This window comes from Xiphophorus couchianus, chromosome 23 (genome assembly GCF_001444195.1).
Source record: "Xiphophorus couchianus chromosome 23, X_couchianus-1.0, whole genome shotgun sequence".
Lineage (NCBI taxonomy): Eukaryota > Metazoa > Chordata > Actinopteri > Cyprinodontiformes > Poeciliidae > Xiphophorus > Xiphophorus couchianus.
Window position 1 is genome coordinate 3,504,889 of NC_040250.1, and position 18,867 is coordinate 3,523,755.

The window sequence follows — 18,867 nt, forward strand, 5'->3', positions numbered from 1 at the left end:
ATTTGGGAAGTCTATCTTTTCCTTGCTAAAGAAAGTGTACAAACCTATTTGGGAATTTTTCTGGTAATGAAAAAAAGACATTAATATATCAAAGAAAGGAATAGCTACAGTAACGTTAGTCCGATTGTAAATGTTACTTCAGAAAGCAGAGTGGCAGACAAACAAATGTGCATATTAGGTATTTTAAGCAGTGGTATAAAAACTTTATTTTTGCTCTTTTTGTTGATTTTTGTTATAAAAAAATCACAACTTGTCATTTATTTATCATGATTTCATGACAGTTGGCAGTCTCACTTGGGTTCTCTAATTTTCATTCCAGTGCATTAACACCTTTACTAGAACCACTGCAATAGTTATACTTTTATTACTATTTTAACATGAACCAGATGTTCACCTTGCTCCTTAAAAAGACAGTAAGCAGATGCAACAATGTAAGAAATACACACTGACCAACTCATGGAGTCCACAGAAAAGCACAACTTCAGCATTTCTCTCATACCCGACAGGATTTTAGAGACAAGCTCTCCAAGAACCCGGATAGGAAACAAAGATCCTCGATGTCGACACTGGTTCTTTGAGCTAAGCTACTTAAGCAGCTGGGCTTTTCAATGTGCTTCCCCTAGTCTCCAATATCCTGCCAGCTACAGCTTTCCTGACGCACAAAACAACATCTACCCAGTGGTCACACAAGGAGTGTAGTCAAACTCTGACAGACAAGAGGGCACCCTCATGTTGACCTGGTCCACAGCTCATTGGCAGTATTAACCTGTTTAATGAAGGCCTAGTCGTGGGTTAGCCTAGTACAAATATATGGCTGAGCTGGGTTTTAATCCCAACAGTTTCCAAATTGGCTTGAGTGACAATTGCTGTAATTGCCTTTACGCAGTAGGTGACTACAAAGATATTGTGTAAAATACTTGGATTTACAGTTGCTCATCACATCACCTGTGTGATGCAATCTTTTCCAGTAGACATATGGGAGTGTTGCTCCATATGGTGAAACTAGCATCATCAAGGACAGCTATGGTCACGACATGACAACCAGTTTTTAAAACCTCCCTAGCCATCCATCTGCAAAAGTGAACATGCAGGATGATTCAAAAGAGAGACGCTATTTTTCTGGATGACCTGCATGGTTGTCTTGTTGTATAGACCAATACCTATAGTCAATACGGTAATTGCTGCAATATTACCACCGAGTTGTGCATAACCTGAGGGTCTACTGTTCTTTTGAAGGAAAATGCTCCCAGATCAACCTCTGCTACTGTGCTGCTTAGAAACATCTCCCGTTTGATCTGCTATGTTAATATCGTCAGAGGCCATCATGACATTGACCATTTTTTTTTTTTTTTGTCAGAAAATAAACTTTCTTCCAACTTTTGATAAATGCCTGAAACAGTCGGGTTTCACTTAGAGAGGAGCCTTTTTTTTCTTTAAGCCCTTCTGTTGCAGACATGGTCCAACAGTAATTGGACACAGTCAGCATCAGTAGGCGTCTTCTTTGGGCTCAGGATCAGCCTGAGTCTTCACAGATAGACTGTTGGATTTATGAAGTGCATGTGAATGTTTTCAGGTTCACTTGACTTTTCTGTCAATTCAGGATCTTTAAGAACTTTAAAATGACTGTCTTAGTATGACCAATCTCTACAGCGACAGAGTGTTGCAACAGGCCTTGTTTTTGTCCCTCTGCCACATTCAGAGGTGTAAAACAAAAAACAAAAAAACACTTTGCTTTTGCCACCAGGCGGTCATTAGAGTGTGGAAGCAATTTGCTGACAGAACATGATAAGGAACTCATATTTAAACCCATATTTGGTTTTAAACCTTGATCAAGTGATGAAAATACTGAGTCTATATGCAATTTCAAATAACTTGCCTACTCTGTTGTTTTTGTCTTTCTCTCACTTCTTCGTCTTGTATTTTTAAGCTACATTAGGAACCTGGGAATGATCCAGGCTCAGAATAGAGTAATTGTAGTAAAAATGTGTTGACTTGAAATTTCTTCCTTGATATTAAAAGTTGGATTTGGAGTTTATTCACAAGTGGCACAATGCTCACAACAGTATCCTGGCAACAGATCCTGGATGTTTATTAAAAACGGCAATGACAGAAATGAAATTCCTTTCTATGCTGTCAATTTCAGAGAGCCAGGTCCGTACACAAGCCAAAACAAACCAAACCCCCTAATCTGTCAGCATGAAAAAATTCTTTTCTTCCCCGTCTGCATGTTCTTACATGCTCTTTCTTCATATTCTCGCAAAACTTTGTCCTCAGCAGGTCTTATCAGGAGTTTCACTGACATTCTCTGTCAACAGCAACATCAAAACAGGGCATTATTCAGGTTATTACAACAGATTTTAATCTAATTTGGACATTTAAGGCAATTCTGTCCAGTAGAAATCAACATTAAAAAGTCTACAACTTGGTTTCGTCAACACAATGAATTTAACAGAACTGAGCATTCCTAAAAACACATTCAAGCTTTGAAATGTTAAGCCTAAATATTTCAGACAAACGACAGTTTACATGCACTGAATAGTCTGTTTTGTGTTGAGTTATCACTTTGTAAGCTTTTCAGAAGATAACTGCAGTCAATTATTATTAGCAATATCTGAGCAAGCTTTGTTTTTTAGGGGAGTTTCACATTTTGGACTTTGTTTTCAAGTACACATAAGCTAATATTAACCTATCTTACTTGAGTCTGCGTAAAGGCAAATTAATGGATGTATTCAGAATCAATAACATATTAGCATGTTAGAAAAGAAACAATTTTCAGATTTATACCCAAGTATTCTTTGTTTTGATTAAAATGTAGAAAAACTATCAAATCAGAGTTTGGCTAATACAAAATAGTTTCTCCACACTTATATGGTGATTCAAAAAGAGTAATTTATATATGCATGTTCATGAATGCAAAAACTGGCTGCTGGCAAAGACATGACACAAGGATGCTGAGAAGTTTCTAATAAACTGTAACTTCAAAACACATTTTTCTAACTTGTCTTTTGCATCTAGATGTAATACTGATTTATAACTTGGGCCTCTATTCCCTTGAATGATTGAATGATTGATAGGTTTGTGTTATATGGCCTCATTATTACTCATCATTACTGCTACTCAAGGCCTACTCTTTTAATATTCTTATCTGCTGTGATTAAGTACTAGTTTATGCAGATATTATCAAGGAAAAACCAAAGAAAGAACAAAATAGAGCACCTTTAGACAGCATTTAGTCCATCAATGTGAAATGTTAAATGGTCTGCCAAAGTTAAACTGCTGCCAGTATTCAACAAACAAGCTTCCTAAATTGCAGGGCTGGCAGTGAACCAGCTCTGAAGGAGCCTGAGGAGACCTCTGCCTGCTACTGCCGCTCCACACAACCTGACCTTCTGCAGTTCCAGAGAACAGGACTTCTACTGTCCAAGTCATACTTCTGCCTTTTAAAAGAAGCTTTTATCCTCTTCACTTTTAATGGAGCTTACGCATACCTGAGTGCAGAAAAACCTTTCAAGCAGCAAATCTGAATTCAATGTACAATGAAGCAACTTTAAAGATCAGAAAAGAAGATATTATCAGAGCATTAATAGCTTCATAGATTTTAAAAACGGAAATATAGATCCACTTCTGTTACAACAACCTGATATTATCTGACTTCTTCTTTAAGCTTATTTAAAGCCAGATTATAAAGATACAAACTAGATATAGACCTGATCAAATCCAGTGCTGGTTGGGAGCAGATACAGACTTCTATCTTGCTGCACGGTTTTGACTGATTTTATGCACAGACACATATTAAAAAGGAGAGTAAGAACTACTTAAATGTGGAAAATAAGTCAAATGTGGGAAAAATTCCAGCATTAAAATGCATGTACAGTGAGATGGAAAAGAAAATAGTATTTTCAATAAAGAATGGACATATTGCTTGTGAATATTGGCAAAAATTTCAATTTAACAGTTTTCACTGCATAAAATTCTACATTTGTTTACATTTCTTCAATATAGTCAAATTGGTCAGCAAAGACAATAAACACGATGCATTTTGTAAACCCTTCATGTCCTTACCAAAACAAAACATGAAAGCAGGAAGTGCATATCTGGCAAATATTATAGTAAAGTTTAAACCTCTTTTTCATTCATGACACAGATGCATGGATGTTTTTATTTTGGTATAATATTATTCATGCCATTTGAAGATAAAGTGAAAAAGGATCAGATAAAACTTTCTTTCATCTGATCCTTTGATAAGAGATACCATCTGCCTGCATTAATATAAAACAAGAGTATGTATATTTTGTCATCATACAGGGAAGTTCAGGCAAGTGTTGGTACGGTTGTGTCATTTCCCAGAGTCTGATGGCTGCACACATTGTTAATGGGGCGAAGCCAGTATTCATGTGTGAGAGAGTGCATGTGTGTGCGCTGGTGTCTGAATGGGATGAGGACTAGGGGGTTGTAGGAATGTTGGACCCAGTGGGCACAGAGTAATGTGTATGACACACTGTGTGAGGAACAATGAAAGCAATCCCACTCAGTTCAAAAAGCTTCCATTCATGGCAAACCTGAGTCATCTAAACCTATCCGATTCAAAAAGACGGCCTGCTACTTTAGCTTTTAGCTTCAACAACTAACAAACAGTAAAGACTGATCTGGATGAAAACCGTTGTCCCTAAAATACCCATTATTTATGTTGTTCCTACAAGATTTCTCTGAACATACAATCTGTAAAAGAAATGACTTCTACATGAAGACAATGAAAACGAGCTTAAATGCTGTTGTAACTATTCCAGGCCTGCAAGTGGTGCTATAACTCTGTCATGGAAAAGTACTAAAAACAGAGAAGGAGGCATGGAGAGTCTGCATAGAGCTTTCAAGTCGGGAAAAGACAGGGGCCTTCAAATCATCAAAGGCTGTTTTCCTGCAGCATTGAAGTGTGTCAATGATCCAACACACCTGAAGCTAATAGCTGAATTACCTCCTCAGCATGCAGTCAAGTTCTCCAGAGTCCTTTAAATGACCTGATTATTTAACTCAAAATAAAACACCAAAGTACTTAATATAAATCATTTATAAACCAACTCCAAATGTTCAGTTTTTGAGATCTCTAGGTTTTAACTAACCCCTCTGAACTTCTATCACTAGCCTGTCACTTTCAACTTTTGCCAAGATTGTTGTTACAGTTGTATAACAACAACAATCTGAAATGTATTCAGGGAATGGGTGGGAAGGATAGATTTTCAAGATCTGTAGCCACAAGAGACATGTTATGTTTCTGTTTTTTTCAGTCACTTGTAATACAGCCAATATTCTGACAAAAGCCACTGTGTTTCTTAAACAATTCTCACATTACAGCTTTATGACTGTCAGTCAAGTTTCACTTACTCCCTCGGCAGTCAGAAAGAGTCCAGCTCCCCAGAGCGCCGGCTTAGAAAACTAAAAAACCAGCTCATCCTGCATGACCTAATTAGAAACATCCCCTGGATGGTGATGAAACATCACTCACTGCCTTTTCCCTCAAAAGGTCCCATTTATCTGCTGTTAAAAGCTTCATACACCTCAGGATAGAGGAAGGTTTCAGAATAACACCTAATGCAATGACTTTAAGCTAATAGCAAGGGTACATCTGCATAAAATCTTTTCATAACAACTACAAGAGTTGTTGCACATTTGCAAAGGTTTAATTATGGTTTCTAAACTGACCTGTATACAAAATGTCAGAGTCCATACAGGAATGCATAAATCCTGAATTAAATCAGAGGCAGGCAATGTGACCACCCAGCTTGTAAATGAGGACAATCAATAGTTTTGGCAGATTACAAGACAAGTGACGTAGAGCAACATGGCTTGTGTAACCTGCACATATTTCTGGCTCACTGTTGATTTGTGGCTCCTGTTTAATTAAATAGAAGCTGGGCGTTCAACTAGAACGTAAACACTTTTCCTCTGTAGTGTGTTCAAAGGAACAACTCAAAACAGCTCCAGAGGCTCTACTTTTCCTGTCAAAAGTAAGAAAGCCAGTAAATAACAAGAAGAAGGCATGAATAGCTTTACTATAAAACTGCTTTTAATCAGCTTTGTTTTCCTTTAAGAGAATAGTGGTGATTTCTCCAATTCCGTTTACAAAGACAGATAAATTAGGTTTTTCTTGTTCCTTAGCTTTTGTGTTCCCACTAACGCCTAAAAAATTACTTGAGTTCTGTAACTCAAGCAGGTCGAATTTCAACCAACTTTTGGCACTGGTGAAAACAAAGAAGCAAACCGATTTAGGTTTCAGGTAAAAAAGCATATTTACATAATACTAACTGTACTTAAAACCTGTGAAAGTCATTAATAAGGAGTTGGTTCTGTATTTTTGAAGTGAGGTTTTGGTGTAAAGGCATGAGGAGTTAATGTCTTAACTGCAGCATGTAACTTTGAATGTGTTCAGCTAGTGTCAGTCTCTCCTGCAATATCCAGTGAAAATATTGTCATTGTTAATGCTAATTCTATTTTATGAATGCTTAAACATGTTCTTGTACTACATGCATTTACATAATAGCAGACCTTAGCAATGAACATAATGGAGCCACCATAACATCGAATTTAAAGCTGACTTAGGCTCACCTTCTAAACCAGGGGTGCCCAAAGTCGGTCCTCAAAGGCCTTCATCCTGCATGTTTTAGTTCTCTCCCTGGTGGTACCAACAACCTTTTCAGCATGTCAGTATTCTTCTTAGGCCTTCTAATGAGCCATCATTTGGTCCAGGTGCGTTAAACCAGGGAGAAAACTAAAACACGCAGGATGCCGACCCTTGGGCACCCCTGTTCTAACGAGTCATTTCATGACTAATGAACAAATATTTTCTTGTCCAATTTCATGGGACAAGGGGAAGTAAATGATTCTCTCCTTTTCTGCGTTATAGTAACGCAGAAAAGTTACAGTTATAGTTATAACAACTATAACGCAGCTGTTATAGTTGTTATTATGCGCTTCCTTAGGATTTCCTGTTATACTTCTTAACAGTACAAGCTAGTAAAATGAGTTAATGGCAACTTCAGAGTTGGTATTTTTATTTAAAGTTGTCAACCACAGACCACGCCTGTCAGAGATGTGCATATTCTTTTGTTTAAAGTTGCATTTGACTTGTTAACTAGGAATGTTACAGATCTGAAGTTAATTAAGCTTCCACGGGTTGTTAATTATAACAACCCGTATGCCTGTTGTAGCAGTATAAAAATCACCACAAACTGAAATCACCATTAAATTAATGTGGATAATGTCAAAACTTAACTTGCTTCTTTATTCTATCTCTGTTTAGATAGCTTCATTGCCAAAGCACTTTGGGTTCTTCAAAATAAAAGCACTTCCTGTTTAATTCATCGAGGATTTTGACATCGCCATGTGGCTACTTATTTAACAAATAAGTAATAAAAAAGCCAAAATGTCCCTCTTGTATTAATAGCTATTTTCAGAAGGCTTTTTTTTCAATGTTTTTAGGCTTAAAAGATCAAAGCCTAACACTAAGGCACTTTATGTGTTGTCGCCTATCAGTTTATTCTCAGGGTGACCCTTTTATTAGATTTACCTCTAAGCATGCTAAGTAACAACCCTACCTAACAGCTTTCCTGCAGAGAATGACTGTGCAGCCTGGCACACGGCCGGCTGCCTCTCTTTAAGACAGCGCTGTGTGTGCGCGTGCATGTGTGAGTGCTGCAACACAGCTTGAATGCTACCCTGCTTTAATCTTTCTTGTTGAAAGCTTTCTCTTTCAGAGCATGAACACACACACACACACAGCAGTTGAACAAGATGACTCTGTTCACCTTGTCACAGACAGACTTCAGACATCAGGCAGGAGACACACACTCTGAGGCACACCCACAGACACAAAGAGAAACAGTGAGCAGATGACATCCTGGGTGGGTTGTGTTCTTCACAGACATTTAAAATTTGAATTGATCTTCTTTCTTTTTTACTTTTTTGATTTGGTCATGCCTTGGTGGCATCAAGGAGAGAATTAGGAGGAAAATCAATCTGCCATAACAGAAACCTGATACAAGTACGCAAAGATTTAGCTTCAGACATCTGGAGTGTAAAGAGAGACAAATCGGTAGATTCCACCAGATTTGTATTTAAATTGAGTAGAAAAATATAATAAGAAAAAGTTCCAGATGGCTGAAAGAAAAGTGTGCGTCATGTGCCATCTTCTGTTCATCACCCAAAATACTAGATTACTAAAATGCCACAGAAAGTCTGACAAATATAAAAAGGAAGATATAAATAAAACAAAAATATTTAGTTTTATTTATTTAATAGATATTTTAAGAGGAATTGTGCCACGTGTCATTTCATTAAAGACACATTTTCTTAGCCTTCTATTTTTTGCCACTTCAATCGCTACTGGAATCAATAAAATATTAAGGCTTTTTAAACATCCTTACAAAATGTGACATCTAATGTGGTCAATACTGTCAAAATACACAACTTAAACAAAATACTGTTGTCTAAGTTGTGATGAGAATGAGAATAACTGAGCAACGCTGCTGTCACGAAGTCCAGCAACCACCTCATTTAAATATATTTGGTTGTGAAATGAAGAACCTGTAGATGTCACCAGAAAAGATCAACCTTCCTGTTTCACATGAACATCATCCTTCTGTCACACAGATAGAGCTTTAAAACATCCACATTGCTTCTACTGAACATGAACAGCAACCATTCAATTTATTGCTTTATCTGGAGGCTCCTCGAGAACGCATCACTAAACAAATCAGCTACAGGTAGAACAAACGTCATCCTTACCAACTTTTAAAATGAGGCAATGCTTCACTGGTTTACCAACAATGCCATTAAAATGTCACTGAATCATCATGAGCTAGATAAGCATTATTAAAAATGCATTCAAAGTAACATTTTCACATAAATCTAAAATTATACTGCACAACTAATTTCAGTTTTGCACTTTATTCAGAAGCATTTAATCCACTGAAATAGACTGACATACATGAAAAATATTCATTTGTTTGCATCTAACATGATGAGGCCAAGAGATCTTTACCTTTGATTTAAAATGTTAAATCATTAAATTACTTACAGAAAGAAATTTAAATCTGCTGTTTTGATCAATTTAAGAAGTGATAAATATGACTAACATGTACATGTGACCCCATTTTTCATAAGCTAAACAAGGCCTGGAAAGAGCAGTTTTACTGGTTCCCATAAACTACCAAAAAGAAGTCAAATAAAAGAGGTGAAAAGGTCAAACATTAATTTGCATTTGATTTGTGAGCTGAGTGAGAATATTTGCAAATGTTGATTTCAAACTTGCACTTCACAGGAGCAAAAAGCCACAAAACAAAAGCAGACAATTAAAGAAAGTGATTCTCCTTACAGACGAGGACAAACCAAAACCCTCAACAACATAAGGCTAACCATGGAACAAACCATTCGATGTACGTAATTTGTGTTGAAATCTACAATTAAAAATAAAAAGGGTGTAGCTCAAGCTACAAACTACTATCATAATTTTGCCCTGATCAAACTTGCGGAAATCATTACAATTGCAGATTTTGTCCTGCTTCTAACAGATCAACTCTGGGGGAAAATGTCCACTTGCTGCCTAATATGTCACAGGATATAGTTGCCAGAAAAATAATCAGTGCAAATGACTATCTGTGAGTGGTCATAATGTTATGTCTAACCAGTAAATCTCCCTGCACTGTGTTCCAGTACATAAATTCAGAAGGAAACGGTTTCTAAAGAAGAAATAATGCTACACCAAGTGGCTCTCTGCCAGTGGTTCTTAATTCTGTCTTTTACAACCAGTGTAAAAGGAGTTCTAACACAAGATCTGGTTTAGTACTTGCAGTTAAAAGTTGATAATATCTTTCAAACACGTTTCCTCAGTGGTACCATTTTCACTAATTCAACTGTGTCAACACAGCAGTTATTTGCAACACAACTTGAAAAGATTGACAGATTCTTAATGAGTGGAGGGCAGAAATTTGCATCTGTGAGTCAGTGACTGTCACAGAATTAACTTTCATCTGTAACTTTCACAGGTTTATTTGAGCTGCACAACACTTAAGACAAAAAAAAAAAAGACATTTCTCCAATGACCAACCCTTCAGCTCATACTACATTATTATTAGTCATAGCTCAGCTGTGCAGAATAAACATTATGCATTGGAAGAAAAATTTTAACTAACAATTCTTGAGTTAATTTTCTCAAATTCCATGACGCTTTATAGTTGCTTAAAGAACCACATTTTAGGAGATGACAATAAGTAACTGCTAGCTCAGGTCTTCAACAGAGTCCATGTCTGGTTTGTGTTAATGTAGACTCGAAGATGCAAATTCCTGCCCTTTGCTCTCTGTTATCATTGAAAAAATGACACTACTGACAGACTAAACATTTGGAATTTTGTTCTTAAATCTTGTGTTTCAAATGATGGAATTCTACACAGTTTTTCTTTAATCTAATTTTAAATCAAACATTGCAGTTCTGAAAATAAGAAAGTGCTACCTTAAACAACAAAAACAACAACATGAAAAACACTAAAAATGGATGATTAAATACTTTAGCGAGCACAAAAACTATGCACACCCTGATTTCATAAATCATGGTAGTAAAGATAGGGATGTCTTTTGTACATCCGGGGTCTAAACCTCAGAAGAGCACTAAGTGATGAATGGAACATCCTTCAAGTGGCCTAAATCCTTCTCAGACCGACACTTCCTTCTAAAATTACATTCTTCAACAGATTGTAGTCATAGCAATGCAGCCCAAGTACTCCAACGGCAACTGCCAAGAAAGCTCAACCCTTAACATTACGGTCCATTCTGTAGGATGAAATTACAAAGAACCTAAACTGCAAATGATATCATGCAGCAGGTCGTAACTAAACACAGACAGAGTAATTACAGATGTTTGTTAAACTCAAATAAATCATTTAACCAACTACAACAATGAGGGCAAATTGGTGAAAATCTTATGTTAAAGTAGATTGCAAGATTTTTGTTTACATAAGATCATAAACAAACCAAATAAATGTGTTCCAAGACTTTATGCTTTTCGAGACTGACCTCTGCTCAAAGAAACAACATCCTGAACAACAAAGAACTCTAATTACAGCTCAAGAGCCGGTTAATTATAATGAATTAAAAATGTTACTGAAGTGTACACTTGAACATAAAAAGTACCTTATCAAGCTGACCAGTAAAATATCTGCATTCTTTTACATCTCACAGGGAACAGTTTGTGTGAGTCAACAACGAAGACTAAACACAGTGTGGACGGCAGCCTTGCTAAACAACCATGCATCATGGTCCGCCTTCTCTGACATCCCTCCATCTGGGCTCCTCTTCATTTCCATAGGAAAAAAAAGTAATGGTGAATTCCTTTAATTTATTCCACTACAGAACAATGTTTAACTTAAAAAAAATAAAGACCTTAAATGGTGTCTTTCACAAAGCCCTCAGAGAATTTCAGTTAAATAAAAAACAATTATTAAAGATGCAGTGATTGAAATTTTAAGGCCAATTTCCAGTTTCTGTAAAGCTTTGACTTGCAGCCTGGTAGTGTTTAGTTTAGTACATTCACTGGTTGAAAAAAGGTCAAATTTTTGAGGTTTTGATGGTTCAATCAGTGGTGAGTGTAGATAAAACTTTTTATAAGAATTCTTTAAAATTCCTTAAGAATTTTAAAGAATGTTTTAGAGGTGTAGAGAAAATAAAAATGCTTCTAAAAACAAATCGGACAAAAATATCTCAGCATAATTTTGAATAGTTTTTAAAAGAAGAATATGTTTAGAAATCTTTAGCGGATATGCGTTGCTTGAAAGCATGCAAATGTCAAGTAGTGAGTTCACCTAATCCACTTTAGATTATGGTGTTAGCAGAAGTTGATTATTTATACGCACATCCATCATCATACTCAGAGTTATTCAGGTTTCCCCTTTGCTCCAGAAGGATGTGCTCTTTTTGCCAGCACTCATCCTGTTTTGCACAGACTGTGCCAGAGCTGTTGCCAGATCCTGTGACAGAAACAAGCAACCTGATCCAAAACAAAAGACTGGATCAAAATCCATTAACAAAGAGCAACAATTATTTAGCCAAAGGCATGGATCAGGAAGCAGCAAATTGGAGTTTAAACAGGTGACATGAAATCCTGTCACAGGGCAATAAAAATAATCCAAGACTAGAAAAATGTACACATCTTATTTTCATATTCAACCTTTTTTCCCCCCCAATCAGTGTATGTCATAATTGGGTTTATGATAGCAGTAAGTCTAAATATAGTATACATGGTAATATAAACATTGAAGAGAATCTCTGTAATATGTCTGACCTGTCTGCTGAGATCTGAGACATTGGCATGTCAAGACTTCTCCATTCTCCATTCACTTTTCCATTCAGGCATCTTTATATTATTCCAAAATTTCCAGATGTGTTTTTACTTGGTAAGAAAAGGGACACCCAACACGCTCACACATGCTCAGGAGAAAAAAACATTGTGCCAAGAAACCTTGTTTAGACTAGAATGTGTTGGAGAACAGAGCCAACAAACAAACTAATCCAGACAGTTTTCACCCTGCTGATCCTGCATTAAGACTAAAATCATTTCACTTTGTAATCACTCAAACTCATGTTTGAAAGCTATTTGAACAAACAAAATTAACAGACTGAGTAATCAAATTTTGAGCAAATATTTTCAGCTTAAACCTAAAAGTACCAACAGTAATCAAGCTGCCAGTAAAAAATGGCTTGATTTCTGGGGCTTCAGTTCAGTATAGGTTTTGGATTAGATAAGGTTACATAATTTGCATTTTTGCTTGTTCTAATTTGTTTCTAATAATTCTAGCTGCCTGTTTTGCAATAAATTTGTCTTCAGCTCAGGCAAAACTATACAACTGTTGAAATTACACAACCTGTCATTTGTTATAATTTCACATGATTCTGTTAGAGGCAGAACAGTCCTAAACTACCAGTTAGAGAAAAGCCAATTCATCAAACTACTGAGATGCTTCAGAGAAAAGAAGACAAATAAGGCAGTTTCATCAGGTTTCTGTTCAAGCAAAACGCCCCATGGCTGTTCGACACAAATCATTCAACCTAACCAACTGGGGGCTTCTGCTCTCATCAAAGGGCCAGCCAGACTCCTCTGAAGTTCAGAGGAACTTAAGAACCATCATTAGAGAGGGTTGCGAGTGTGAAGAAGCACCCATCAAAGACTTAATAATTGCAGGTGTCAATGCTTCACTGCAGTTCTGGATTGTTCCAAAGAATGCTGCTGGATGCCTTTTGTCTGGCAGTTGAAGCTGAGGAATATTTTACATGACTAGTTTGTCATTTCAACACGATAATTATTATTTTCAAACATAACATTTTCATTGCATTATGACCATCTATCTAATAATGTGTTAGCTACCCTTTTGCTAAAAAGACAGCCCTGAACCTTTGACACAAGGACTCCATCAGGCCCCAGAAGGTGAGCTTAGTTTTCAGCGCCAACATGTTAGCAGAACCTTCATGTCATGTAAGTTGCGAGACTCATTGGGATTGTGGGAACTTCAACTCCAAGTTAACGCCTCATATTTATTGTTGTGCTGCTTAAACTATTCTTGAACTATTCTTGCTTTGTAGCAGGGAGCATTATTGCTCTTAAAGAGGTCGCAGCCATTAGGGAGTACTGTTTCCAAGGGTGTACGCAGTATGCAACAATACTTGATGGTGGGACGTGTCAAAATAACACCCACATGGATGGCAGATGTCCAGGGTTTCCCTGCCCAAGATTGGTCAAAGCATCACAGTGTCTCTACTTCCTTGTCATCTTCCCATGGTGTATCCTTTCATGGTCCCATTTGTTCCCAAGTAAACAAGGCACCTAGCCATCAAACAAGTTTAAAAGAAAATGTATTTAGTGAGACCAAGCTGTTCCTCCACTGCTTCCTGGTGCAGTTTTGGTGTTCACGCGCCCATTTTTAGGGTTTTCTGCGGTGAACAGGAGTCAGCAAAGGCTCTTTGACTGGCCTTTAGCTATGCAGGTCCAAATGTAATGCACTGTGTAACACCTCAGTAAATTCAGCCATAGTAGTTCAACTCCTGGACTGGACCACAGGCCAGTCTTCACTCCTTCATTAGTAAAGATCAGTCACCCATGACCCTGTCGCCTGTTCACTGCTCCTGCTTTGGACCATGTTTGATAGCTACTGACCACAACAGACCAAGAACAAGTTTTAAAATTGCTCTGGTTATAATTTTGCAATCACTATGTGCCCCATCCATGGAAGTTAGAACTGGTCAAGCGATTCTAGGTTTAAGTTTGTCTGTATTTCCAGTACAAAGTCACTGAAAGAGCTTAACCTCTTTATTCTCATCCTATGTATTAGGGGTGCCCAAATTCAGTTCTTCCATCTATGGAATGAATGGCTCATTACCGGGCCTCTGCAGAGCTGAATAACAGCTCGATTCAGGTGTGTTGAAGCAAGGCTGCATTCAAACCCCTTTATCAATGGTTAAGTCTCACTCTAGCCAATTAATGTCTGGTTCATTTCTAGCCAATAAGGGCATGTCTCCATTGGCAGTGTTTTTCTCACTGTGTGAGAAAATGTTAATCATGCTTAGATTTCTCTAAAGTAACTTTAGAGTTGGCAATATCCACCACTGGTTTTTTGTAATTTTAGAGGAACTGTAATAATTTTTGCTACAAAAATAAAGTTTGTGTCAACCTCTCATCATTGAGTTCATCAAACATCTGTGAAAAATTACTTTTCCTCGCAAGATGCATCCCGGTAGTTCATGACAAGCCCTTTGACTGCCACAGCTTTACTTCAATTGACGCACAACCCACAACTTAAGCATTGAATTAGCTCAAGATTTAACCATGGTGAGACCACCAGGACAGGCAGACATTGAGGCATGAATCTGGCTTTGAAAGCAGATGCAGGGGTCTCTGTGTGGTTAGATGATGAATGGCAGGTTTTAAATTATTTTCACCTGCCAAAACAAAATAAGTAAAAGGTGATCCATGTAAGGGGAAAAAAGAAGTCAGCCTAATTATGTTTGGCATGAACTAGCTCCAAAATGGCTTTAGGAAGTAATCGTGCATGTCTTCCTTAGTCAAGTCTGCACCATTTGAGCAAAAATTGAAACTGTGAGCAAAACACCTTTCATAAAACGAAAGTTAGCTTCATCCTCAACAAACTGCTGAGAAGATACACATCCAAACATGCCAGACTCAACAGTTTTCTATTGTTTGATTTGTCTTTGACAATAAATGTCAAACTGGGGAAACTGCTGGCATAACCTCTTGCATCAGGTGCTGACATTATACCTGGTGCAGCAGTTGGATATAACTGGATGTTGACTGAAACTTTGTACTTAGATTCAGTCAGGAGTGAGTGACTGTCAACTGGTGTGTGGGGATAATGAAGTCAGATCCCAAGGGAGAAAGCTGAGAGGAGAACAACAAAAAAGCAGTTTCAGTTCACTTCCACTGATCTGTTCTCAGCCTCATGAATTCTAGGTCAGTGGTGGCTTTTTAAAGATGTGACATGGCCCTCTGAGGAGTTTGGAGCTGCTAAATAGGCCTACAAAGGCACCTGACACTTTTATCTGTGTCTTTTTAATGCAGATAACATGGTGTGTTGTGAGCATACAAAAATATCAATATTAGAAATATGGAATAGGGATGCACCAGTTAGCCAACAGTGAATGGGACATATGCTTTATTGCATTTGGGGATAAGCTTGTAATTTTTTTTTCTGTTGGATTCATAACTATTACATCTTTTAAGAAACTTGGGGATCATTTGTCACAATTATATGTTTTATTCCTTAAAATAACTGGAATCTGTTAAAATCAGAATTGGCTGATCAGACCTTTAAGAAAGCCAAAAATTATCAGGAAAAAATGGCATTCTAGCAACAAGCCATAGATTTTCCCTTGGCGTGTGCATTAATAGCTAAAAAAAATGAACAGATGAACATCAGGTACAATCCAAGACAGTCAAACATTTTATGCCACAGGGTAAGGAGATCTCCACTATTCCAAATCAAAATGTTTCCATTTTAATTATAAAAAAAATAATTTAAGTGAAAATCATGAAGCAGTTGTCAGTCAGCTGAAAGCAGGATGATGACAAACTTAAACGCAATGGAGACTGACAAGTGTCATGATTGAAATTCTCCCTGAACAAAACGTCGCTTGTGTGTGATTATTGTTGACTGGGCCTGCAATGGGGCAAAAATCCATTCCACATGATGCATTCATTGTTTTCAGCCAAACACGCACCGGGTCACTTTAAACAGCCACTGTACAACAGCGAGCCCGTTCTGCAAATTTGAGGAGGGCCTGGACAAAATAACTGAAACTGTTCCTTTACTATTGGTGTTATATTCAGGTTGTTTAAAGGGTAAAAGTTAGGATTTAGATGATGCATGCAGCTACAATGAACCTGCATAGTATTTTTTTGGGAAATGTATTTCTTATTTCAACAGGTGAAGAAACAATAAAATTAAGTGCATCAACAAACACCTGCGCTTAAAGGAAGCAGGTTCTGATGAGGTGATTCAGCACTCGAGTTTTTGAACTCACCTCGATCCATTTCTGAGCCTCCAGAAACGCAGAGTCGGCGGCCGACTCCGGCACAGGTTGATGCTGATGAGACTGTCCAAGGTCTGCAACCGGACTGGCCATGGACGAAGGACTTGGCTCTTCTCTTTAAGTATGAACGCCTTACAGAAAAGGTGCAAAAGCCGCGATATTCCTCCGAAATGAGTGAAGAGCCGCGTCAGTGTTCCAGTTTCCCTCGGTTGTCGCTGTAGATGTTCCAGCAGCAGCACCGGCGGCCAGGCAAACGAACCAGTTTGTGCACTCCACAGAGTCGCTCCTGCTAGAGTGTTTGCAGCGTCAAGTTGCACGTATTTATCTACAGAACTGAGGCTTGAAGCCTTCACAATAAAGGTAGCTTGCAGACAGACTCCTTGAAAATATATTGGATCAGCAGAAGGATGAAAATCAGAGCTAAAACTCTCCACACTTACAACATTTTCGTTCACGTTTGTAGCATTTGGAGACATTTTAAAACAATTAGTGAAGTTGGGAGGGGAAGTTTTCGCTTCGCTTGTTCGTCAGAGGCTTTAATGCGTGCTCTTATTTTTGTAAAGACAAACTTCCGGTTTTAATGTTGCTGTTTTCCGTTCACTTGATGGTAGTTTAAGACTCGCACACCGCAGTATCGCTCCAACGGTCCAAAATACACAGAGCAGCGCCGCTCCACCAGCAGCCAATGAGGGCAGCAGCACGCTGGGGATCACACACCCACTTTCACATGTGGGGCAAAAAGCACAGGAGGGATCTCACTGATTTAGAGCAAAGGTTTCAATCCTGACATTTACAATTAAGTAAGAGAACTGACACAATGATCCACATTTATTGCCTGAATAGTTTGAAAATAAAGATTTATGTATAAAAATATCTAACTCTTCCAATTACATACTACAATACACATAAATAGAATACAGTGCAATGCATCTATTTGTAATGAGCTTCTGCATATTTTGCTACTATATATATATATATATGTATATATATAAAATTTTATTTTATTTTAACGTGTGCTAGACCAACCATAGGAGTGGATTGTTTTGTAATTAGGTTCTTTATTTCTTTTATTTCTTTTCTATTTTAGTCTTTAAAATATGAGAATTCACACATAACCATATTTTTGTCTTTCTGGTGACATCATTTTAAAAAATCTTAAATAATATGCAAGCAAGAAAGTCCTTGGTTCAAATTCCAGAGTGAGGTGTTTCTACATGCAGTTTGCATGTTTTCCCTGTGTATGTGTGGGTTGCCTCCGGCCGCTTTCCCACGGGCCAAAACTCATGACTGTTTGGTCCTCAGGTGTGTGTGAGTGGTTATTTTTCCTGTGCATCCATGCTGCCCTGTGATGGACTGTTGACCTGTCCAGGGAGAACCATACCTCTCCCCCACTGACACCTGTGACCCTGCAAGGATGGATAATCAGTTACCCAGTACATAAGGAATCTTTAACACTTCTTCTTTCAGGGTATTTCAATTGTGTCCTCATGGTGCTATATTTTAAAGATGTAAATTATGAATATTGACTAATTCCAACATGAACCAGTTTGATAATAAGCCTACAACTCTCCCTTAATAGATAGATAGATAGATAGATAGATAGATAGATAGATAGATAGATAGATAGATAGAAAGAAACAAGGGAAACTTGTCTATTTTTTTTAAAGTGACCGTGTTCTTATATAACTGAGACAAAAACATCGTTTGTAATATAGTTCTTTGCTCTGCTCTGACTTACAGAAGTACAAAAGGATCTGGTCACAGTTGAGGCTCCATCCATCCATCCATCCATCCATTCATTCATTCATTCATTCATTCATCTTCTGTACACCCTTGTCTCTTAGAGGGTCTGGAGGGGTGCTGGTGTCTATCTCCAGCTACCGTTCCGGGAGAGAGGCGGGGTCACCCTGGACAGGTCGCCAGTCTGTCGCAGGCTTCATTATTCCACAGGAAAGAATCCGGTTTTAGTTAGTAAGATGTTGCGGATCTCTGCTGACATCTTGTGGAAATATGCAGCAGTACAGAAAAGAGACAGCAGGAAGACTTCCTCCTTCTCTTCCGTTTCTATGGATTCTGCATCCTGGATACCATAAACCAGGGGTGCCCAAAGTCGGTCCTCGAGGGCCGGCATCCTGCGCGTTTAAGTTCTCTCCCTGGTGGAACCAACAACCTTTTCAGCATGTCAGTATTCTTTTTAGGCCACCATTTGATCCAGGTGCGTTAAACCAGGGAGAGAACTAAAACACGCAGGATTCCGGATCCTTGAGGTCCGACTTTGGGCACCCC

At 37.9% G+C, this 18,867-nt stretch overlaps 1 protein-coding gene across 1 annotated transcript in view; it reads right to left on the minus strand.

The window, feature by feature from the left end:
• Positions 1-16,869, minus strand: part of LOC114139010 (LIM and calponin homology domains-containing protein 1) — a 70,735-nt gene extending 53,866 nt beyond the window's left edge. The window contains exon 1 of the mRNA XM_028008607.1: positions 16,573-16,869. Coding sequence (XP_027864408.1) covers positions 16,573-16,674 — 102 coding nt within the window. The 5' untranslated portion in view covers positions 16,675-16,869. The remainder of the gene's footprint in view (positions 1-16,572) is intronic.
• Positions 16,870-18,867: the final 1,998 nt, after the last annotated feature.